Below are 10,110 nucleotides of genomic sequence, written 5' to 3' on the forward strand. Positions count from 1 at the left end.
TTACTATGTTTTTTTTTATTTGGGAAATAATAATTAACTATGACAAAAATATTACTTCTTAGGTAGTGATATTAACACATTCCAATTATTACTAAATTTTTACCTTAGTAGTTAATTAAAGCTGATATCCATAAACAAATTTGATGTAATGAGTTTGAGTCCCCTAAAAACATGCGAGTATTTGTCTAATTTAATATAAAATTATTATAATTTATTTATCAATTTATCGTAATATGAATTTATTAAATGAATGAATGTAGTGAAATTCATTAATATTAATATAATTATATAATAACCATCTTTACTAAAAAAAGTAAATAAATAAATTATGCTGTATTACTGACCAATCAAAAGATTTGTCAAAAAGGAAAGAAAAAACAAGCAAGCCCAAATATATTTTTCAATATTTTCTCAAAAACAATTGCTTAGACTAAAAGCAGTAATAGAAAATGGGAAAAACATAGATGCTGTAGCAAGTATAAAAGCCAAGCAAAAAATTCTTGATAAATTAATAATGGAAAGAATGGGCCTCCACCTGAACCTCACCTTCACCTTCACCATCTCCATTCTTCCTTCTTCTTCACACACAATCACACACTCCAATTTCACTTCCACCACCACTTCTGTCATAGTTAAACTCCCATACTTCCAAAATCTTGAAAATCATACATATATACATAGTTGTTATAACTTTTGATAATTATTAATTCTGAAGCATATATACATATATATGGATGAAATGTATGGGCTTAATTCAGTGAGTGATGACTATTCAGAAAAGGGTTTGATGTCTCCGGAGAATCTGATGATTCCGGCGGATCAGTACTATCAGTATCACCATTACCATTCCATGTTTCCGTCGGGCGATCATCGGCAGCTGATTCCGGTGTTTGGATCGGAGGAATTGGGGTCTCGGTGTTCTGGGATATCTCTTGATCATCAATCAGGAACTTCGGTTAACGTTCAAAATCAGCAGAGAGAGGGAGAAGGAGATGATCAGGAGGGTTCTAGTGTGATGATCAAGGCTAAAATTGCTTCCCATCCTTCCTACCCCAAGTTGCTTGATGCCTATATTGATTGCCAGAAGGTTCAGTTAATATCTGTAAACAATTATGTTGGAGAATTAAACTCTTGAAAACTTCCATTGATTTTGTGGGGTTTCTTTGAGATGGAGTGTTTGGTATGTGGGTTTTGTGTAGGTTGGAGCACCTCCGGAGATGGTCTATTTGTTGGATGAAATCAGGCGAGAAAAAGACTTGTCCAGACAAGACTCAGTTTCCATGTGCTTAGGAGTCGATCCCGAACTCGACCACTTCATGGTCTCTCTCTCCTCTCTCTCTTTCTCAAAAACACACCCGCACGGACGCAATTAACCTTAACCTACCCCCCCCCACCCCACCCCCAACCCCTCCCTCTCTACCTATAGGGGCGCATGTGTGCATATTTTCTTCTGCAATTTTCTTGACTTTCATGATTTCCATTTCTGTCGTGTTTTCTTTTCTTTTCTGTCTGAATAAAGGAAACCTACTGTGCCATATTGGTGAAGTACAAGTTGGATCTGTCGAGGCCTTTCGATGAAGCAACCTCCTTCCTCAACAACATCGAAGCCCAGCTCTTTGATCTTCGCAACGGTACTTAAATCCAATTCCAACTTGACTTTAATTTGCTCACTCAAACACACACACAAAGACACACAGTGTGCTCTCTCCTGCTTTCTTGGTGCTACACCATATATGTGAATTAGTAATTACTGCGTGTTGAGTAATTGGTGGCCTTCATTACATCATGTCCGCTGGTTTTCAAGATGGCCCATGGAGATCGAATTCTCACTCAACTTATTGCTACTACAGAAAACCCTAAAATGTGTTGATTAAAGATGGGGGCTGGTTTTTTCTTACATTTCTTTTCTGGCTCTCATGTGGTATATGATTGTCTTTTTGGTGTGTTTCAGGATGTCTTTATAATTATAAGATGTGTTTTCCGTTTCCTGTTTGTTTGTATAGGAACGAGTGAAAAACCTTCGTAAGGCTTAAACTGAAAGTCAAGTGGTCTTCTGTAAGTTAAAAAACTTGACTTACAACAGTGTTGTCTTGTCCTCTTTTCCTTTTTCTTGTTCAGTTCAACACAGTTTTCATTTGGGGTCTCTTAAGTTCACCCCCAATTTATAGGTGGGCGTCTTAGTTCTTGTCTGAAATTTCATCACATCAATTATTTGCAAGGATATTTAAGATGTTTGATGAGCCGTCTTGCAAGTTTGCCTCTTTGCGATTTTAATCGTATTATTTTTAACTCACGACGTTATATTCCACAACTCTAAAAAGTTTTGCAATTTTTGTCCCAAGTCTTAATTTCGTTGAATTTATGATTGAAACAACCTTAATTTCTTTCAGAATCTGGTAGAGCTCGTGTCATACCTGTGTTGTTTTTATTGGAAAATTAAGACTTGGAACTGAAATTATATATATATTTTTTTAGTTAGGTGACGGTCAAAGTAGTAAAAGAATTAATTTATGAAACGTAAAATATATTTTTCTTATTATAATAATGAATATAATAATATTGTAACAGTTCACAACTCATTTACACAGACATCAAATGTGCAGTTTTTGTATCTTTTTAACTTTTTCTACATTGGATTTCTTTCAGTGTCAGAATAATTAAGCTCCTAATAAAATTCTTTGCAAGAGATTCTGATTTTGACGTATCAGTGTTCAGATAACATGATTCACAGTGCTTGATTTTCTTACCGCAGTAACAATTACTACTCTTTTAGTTAATTAGTTTCAGTTGAGTCATAGTTATAATTAATATTTTTACGTAATCAATATATATCATAATTAGGCTCGGGTACATGTTTGAATATATTGGAGTAAATAAAAATATATTTTATATATATATTGAATAATATAACTTTCTATAGATAAACTAACATTTCAGTAGAAAAAAAATTCCTATTCCCTATAATTTTAATGGCTATGATTAAAAGTCGTGGTAAATAACTATTATTAACTATGGTCATAAAAAATACTTTTTGCCGTGGTTATGAATCATGACAAATATTTTAGCCATAATTGCAAAAACCACTACGTGACCGTGGTTAATAATTATTTATTACAACTATTTATTTTTAATTATGACACCATGATTAAATGTTAGATTTTTTCTAGTGTCTATTCATATAAAATTTCAGTTTCCATCTCTCAACATAAAAAAATATCTAAACTTACATATATGGCATCAAAATTTATATTGAAGTAAATATTATTTAAAATAAAAAGTTCATAACAGATATTTTTGTTATGGAATTTTCGGAGAAAAAGAGGACAAGGCAAAAGGGCTTGTCGTAAATTAGTAGTGATAGCCTAAAGTAATCCGTTGCAAATACTTGGCAACGAGCACATCATTTGACACATTTCTGTAGTTTGTTTAAATGCTTCAAGAGTAAGTTTTGTGACAAACTTAGCAACAATAATTTCAAAATTATGTATTGCGACAGAATGGGTTGAGTTATTGTAAGACTCGTTACGCAACGAAGCTTGTCATAATTATAAAGTTAGTCATTATAATCATTAGATTTGTGGTGAGTACTTTTGTGGCAAACACCATTGGTAAACTTTTTTGTAAAGTAACATGGTATACAATATTATGTTAGGTTGTAAACCTAGTTAAGTACAGATGTTCTGATGGCTCACTGTCGCTGCGAATAGGATTTTGTTGTTCGAGTAATTCTTAAAGTGAAGCTTGCAATGTCCTTTATGAGGTGTTTTGCGATACACGAGTTATATTATGATGGAATTTGCAATAATTTTTTAAAGTTCTTTAAATGAGACCTTGTTTAAATTTTTAAAAGTATTTTCTGATTTTATATTTTATTTAGTATCCCAAACAATATTAATAATAATAATTTAAAAGTTAAATATATTTTCCGCCAGTTGCAAAATACATCATAAAAGACGTTACAAGCTTTCACTTAAAAGAATTAATAGCAAACAAAATCCTAACCAACAATAACGAGCAATCATGAAACTTATCGCTAGGTTTGCAAAGTAATAAATCACTGCACATTATGTTACTCTACAAAACAGGTTTGGTGTTTGCGGCAGAAGCACCCCCACCCCCCAAAACTTGATGATAATTATAATACTTAACTTTGCGTGGAGTCCTTTGGTTACAAATTATCATCTCATTTTGTTGTAATTTTGTCGTAAAGCTTGTTCATGAAATATTAAACGAACAAAAGAATTTGTGACTGACAATATTGTGCTCATTGCTGAGTTTTTGTAACAGATTGCTTTAGGCCACATGACAACTTATTTGTCGTGGGTCTTTCTACCTTATCCTCGTTTTGGTTAAAAATGCATCTCGAAGTATTTCTACGATGAAATTTATTATACTTTATATGTGATGTTTTATGGCTTACGCTTAGAATAATTTCATTTTTGCATCGAATATATATGAAAATATCAAATAGTATGGAGTATTAATTACGCCATGTCAATATAAGCATGCATGAAAGATAAGAGATAAACATAGGAAACATGTCAAGTTGCTTTAGTTGGCTGTTGAAAGCAATGTTTTTGTTAATGATAATAATATTTGCTTGTGTACTAATTTAATTATTTCAATCAAACGGCTTTGTACTTGAACAAATAATTATAAGAACAGACGTACTTATAGTTAAGATCCACTTGATTTAAATTATTCGGAACTCTATGCTTATCATAAGCTGGTAGTACATATGCGAATCATATTGTGTCACATGACATCTTTGTGGCTTAAACGGGATATGATGTTCTGTCAACCTGCATTTTTGCCTCTTTTTGCATCAATATTTTTCTTTTCCTGCATCTTAGTTCTTTTTTGGTTCGCTTTGTCTCCGCGTTAATTAATGAGTTCAAACTGTACTTAAATCACAGTTAAGTACAATTGGGATCAGCTATAAATTCGATTTCTTGCACGAACCTTTACTTAGTTCAGGATTTTTAAATGTTTAAGTACTTGCAAAAGTTGCACTATTTTATGATTCTCCCCAGAAAAGATGTTGTCTCCATCTCCAAAGGTGTGGAGGTCATGTGTTAACCATTATTACACATATCCTGACAGCCTTAGAACTTGATGACTCAACTGATGACTAAGTTAAAGATACAGATAATGTTAGAGAAAATTAAGGTGTCGACAAAGATATACGGTTAGTATACATGGTTGACAACGATCACTTAGCTTTTTTGGTCAAAAGTACAAGTTGGCTTTTGTCAAATGTGTTAGTTTCTGTATGTTGCTCGCCTCGTGCGGGCATTTTGTTTTCTGAACTCAATCTTAAAGCCTGTCTGAAGGTTCTTAATTCCCTTTTTTGTATTAAAATTACACAGTCAGGCACAAATGCCTCTGTCTGCTTCAATGTTTTGCCTGCAGCATATTTTCACATGCAACAACACCATATGTTGTGTTCTTATGGTTAAGAGACGAACATTATTACTCTAATATTGTGGGATTTAGTCATTATCAAAATATTTGATGAAACTAAATGTATATCGATCTGTGTTTGTCACATTTTGGATTAGAGTTGTGGAATGATGTTACTGTTGTATATATACATGTAGGTAGCATATTCTTTGGTAAGACTGTGGAATGATGTACCTGCGCATAATTAGGGGAAGAATTTAAAGACAAAAAACACAACGTACATTTTCATGTGCATCGATATGGTTAGGGTAAAAAGTGGGCCAAAGACACTATTTTTTCACAAGGCACCTCTTGATTTGGCGGTCTTTTATTGATATCAAGTGCTTTTTGATACCATAATCTTAATCAATGTATGTAGTTGTCTATTCTTTTCAATTTAAATTGCTCAACGTAACAATGTGCATTATGTGTAGTCCTTTATTTTACTCGAAAACGAACATGATTTAATGTCAAAGATTCGAGGTTAATGCTGCCCGAAACGGTGGATTTACATAGTATTTTGCATGCAATAAGTTGATATTTTGATGAATATCAAAAGATTAACTCTTGATGCACATAATTTAAGCTAACATATATAGAGATGAAAGAGTCTAGATGAAACTTTATCCTACCAAGATTTTTTCTTATTTTTTTAATTTAGCTTTTACTATTTTCTTCCTTGTTTTTTTTTTCTTTTTTTTGGATGTTTGGGGATTAGATTTTGAACTTTCAAATCATTTTGAATCGACCCCTTAAATTAAAAAAATATGTATATTACGAGAAAGATGTGTACATAGTAGAGAATAATGAGGCCATTATATTTAAAATTAATTCAGAATTTAGAAAATAAATAAATTGTATTATATTTATTATGTGATAAATATTTTGAAGAAGAAAATGAGAGTGGGAAAAGCTCAGATGGGACGGGTGGTGGTGTTTCACATGGACCCCCGGGGATTCCGCTGAAGCCCGGCCCACCACACCATTTCGTATTTCGTGTGGACGCCCGGGGTTCCCGCTGAAGCCCGCCCCACTTCACCCATTCCCGACGCTCATCCCGGCTTCCTCCAATTAATGATGAATGCTTCCCTATTGGGCATCTTTTCCTGTTCCGTCTCATGGTTGCTTGATGCCCCCCTCACTTATCCAGCTTTTGTGGGCTCAACAATTTATTCACCGTGTTAATGGTGAAGTTGATGTCTCGTAATTAAAAAATTTTGATTTTCAATTCCAAAATATGAGATATTATTTACGAAATCCCAAAAGCAAAAATTGCCGTAGAAAGTTAAACAACGTAGCATTGTTGCAGAAAAACTTGATGTTCGATTAAATTGTTAGTGAAATATCAATACTGATGTTTTGTAAATAGTTTCTAAGATCCACGTGTTGGGATTTCAACGATGATTTGGCTTTTGATTTGGATAAAAATAAGGTAAAACACCTTGAACTGTGTGTTTTAGGAAAAATAATTTAGACAAATATTCATGTAATTTTTATGACAACCGAGCTAGAGAACAGAAATAAACCCCTGAGGCCCTGTAATATTTGTGGGGTCTGGCCAATGGAGGCCCATGCATGCCAAACATGTAGTGGTTCTTCGAATCTTCTTGCACGGTTGCTTTGTTTGATTGTCTTACCCACTGTTCAGGCACTGCACAATTGACTCGGATTTTGTTTGCAATCATCGGACTGCCCTGTCCATGAAGAATAAAAGTGACATATATGATGAGATAGTAAATCTGGAAAGTGCACAAATTGGATCTGATACATCCTCTATCTCATTTTATATCTACACCCTATGTGTACAAAGATTACTGTTATCAAGTTTTTATGTAAAGATAAATTGTGGCTAGATAATGGTGCATGGTCGTCCGACGAAGAGTTGAGCCGGGGAGACATAGAAATACAAGACGCAAAAATGAAGAGCGAAGATCAACAGCTAAAAGACACACTTTTACGTAGGTATGGTAGCCACATTAGTAGCTTAAAACTCGAGTTCTCCAAGAAGAAGAAGAAAGGTAAGCTACCAAAGGAGGCGACGCAAACTTTGCTCGAATGGTGGAACTCCCACTGTAAATGGCCCTATCCCACGGTTAGTATTTTTCGTAAAATTCTAGTCCAAATCAGTTTTTACCGTGACTAGTCAATCATGTGGCAATCATTGTTATTTTTGTCATATAATTCTTTGTTTTGTTCAATCTGTATATTAATCACATAATAAGTATAGTACATTTATCGTGTCGTATGACTAGGACTGGTTGAGCCCAGTACTTCATGTATCTCAGTCATTGCATGTTATATATGCACGTTCGTGTGTATAAAATTCTGGTTACGTGTGATGCAGGAAGCAGATAAAATTGCACTGGCCAAATCGACAGGGCTAGATCAGAAGCAAATCAATAACTGGTTTATAAATAAAAGGAAACGGCAGTGGATCAAATCGCCGGAGAGCATGCAGTTGGCTGTAACGGACAGTTTCTCCGGCCATTTCTCGACAGAAGACTGACCATATATATATATATAAATTAATGGACATGCTTGTGCAGCTTCGGTGAAATGCTGATGTGCTTGCAGCTCTTGTATATTCTCGGACAGTGATATATATATATAAATCGATAAGGACGACGTTGTACTATTCAGTAAACGTTGATTTGGGTAATTATTGCAAGAAGTTATCAATTAATAAGAAGAAGAATTTATCCCAGTTGTGCCTGCAAGAAATATTGGAGAGAATGAATGGTCTATTGCTGCAAGAAATATAATAAAATTTTAAAAGTTTCTAACGCTCGAGTACACTTCGATTTCTATAGTATAAAGAATTTCTTTCTCCTATTTTTCTTCTTATTTCCTAAAATGTCATTAATTAAATTTGGAAAAGCTGTCAGAAAAACGACTAAAAGTTCATAGATTCGTCCTTAATTTTTTTCTGAAAAATAAGAAAAAATAATTTTGTTGTGTGCTTAGACAACTATGCAAACTTTGATCAAAATTAGTCCTCCCAGTATGTGATCTTTTAATTTATTCTAATAATATTTTCTTTCTCTTACACAAAAAAGCATTTTAGTTCATCACTTTTGTTTTCAAGAGCAAATGGTCCCGCGCACATAAATTTAAAAAATATAATATTTTAATTGAAAAAAATTATGATTTGGTAATGATTTAGATAATATCAATGAGTTATAAACACAACTTTCGTAAATTTAATGAAATTTTAGTACTTTTCTCAATTTTTTTTCCTTAAAAAGTTGAATAAATAAGAGTTTTTTATACCTCATTTTTGAATATTTTTGCTAACATATTTATTTTCTTATCTATGTTTTAATTTTAAAAGCTTGTTTTGTTTAAATACTTTTGCTCTATTTTTTTTTCCTTAAAGCTATTTTCTCCAACTTATTAATGCAAATATTCTTTTATTTAAAAAAATCAATAGGTTATATTAACTTTACAATAATTGTGTTAATATGTGATTGATGAAGTTATCACTGAATTATTATTACAGGAAAAAAATAATTATTAGTTACAATTTTTAATAGCTATGGACTAAAAAGCGTAGCAAATAATTGACCACGATTAAATAAAATCAATATAAAAATATAGATTATAAGACATGACAAATGTATTAGCCACCTTCATAGATACCACGGCCATCAACCGCTGCATGGTCGTGACCATTGACTATTTGCTAAGGTTATTTTATTTTTAACCATGACAATTAGTCTGGCTAAATATTTCATTTTTTGTAGTGTATCCAATGTTAAATTTTTTAATTAAAATAATTAAATTTTCTTAAATTTATGTGTAGAGAACTAAATTATAATTAAAAATAAAAATAGAAGTACTAAAATGATTTTTTATAAAAAAAAAAAAGAAAAACAGATGATAAGGATAATATGAGAAAGTAACCAGATGCATTAATCTAAAAGTTAATTAAATCTCAAACACTAAAATGAATTTTACCCTAATAGTCATCATGATGACCTTAAAAAATTAATAGATTTTGGTGCATTAGGTACCTTGATTATGTTAATATTCTTCGGAAACCATAAGAAAATTAAGATAAATTATATTTTGCCATTTCAACTATGTCTGTTTTTATACTTCGTCATCGAAATTATTTTTTTTTTGTATCAACAGACCATCTCAACTTTGCGAAAATTTGCATTTTGTCATATATGATCGTCTTTTTATTGATTTTTCTATTGAAAAGATACTGCATGTTGTGCATATGTAAAAATATCATATCACATAATCCTTAAACATCACATGTGCACTGTATGTTATATTTTTTCTACAAAATACTTGATTGAAAAATAGTTGAGATGGTAAGTTAATACAAATAAAAAAAAGTTAAGAGATATTATAATATAAAAATGATCATAGTTAAAATGAAAAAATATAGTTAACCTATAAAATTATAATTCCTATGCATCACTCTGATTTAAAACTTTATTAATAGTATAAAAGGCCAAAAAAATGTGCATCTAATTGATTTAAAAAATATAATGACAAAATATTTTAAAGATCCTCAACACATGCACTGTTCCCAATTGTTGACTTCAACTCTAATTATATTGAGATACAAACTCACAAAAAAAAATATTTATCGTTTCTGTTTCTGCGTTGTTCTCAAAGTGATTTCAAAATAATCTAAAAATTTCAAGTAGTATG

General features: G+C 32.0%; 1 protein-coding gene across 1 annotated transcript; it reads left to right on the plus strand.

The window, feature by feature from the left end:
* Nucleotides 1-507: 507 nt before the first annotated feature.
* On the plus strand, nt 508-8,146 carry LOC105168282 (homeobox protein knotted-1-like 6). The gene is made up of 5 exons (XM_011088302.3): nt 508-1,087; nt 1,200-1,319; nt 1,520-1,631; nt 7,296-7,534; nt 7,787-8,146. The coding sequence occupies exons 1-5, from the start codon at nt 731-733 to the stop codon at nt 7,946-7,948; spliced, it is 990 nt and encodes a 329-aa protein (XP_011086604.1). The 5' UTR covers nt 508-730; the 3' UTR covers nt 7,949-8,146.
* Nucleotides 8,147-10,110: the final 1,964 nt, after the last annotated feature.

The sequence above is a fragment of the Sesamum indicum genome, linkage group LG8 (assembly GCF_026168435.1).
Source record: "Sesamum indicum cultivar Baizhima isolate 11 linkage group LG8, ASM2616843v1, whole genome shotgun sequence".
NCBI classification, from domain to species: Eukaryota; Viridiplantae; Streptophyta; class Magnoliopsida; order Lamiales; family Pedaliaceae; genus Sesamum; species Sesamum indicum.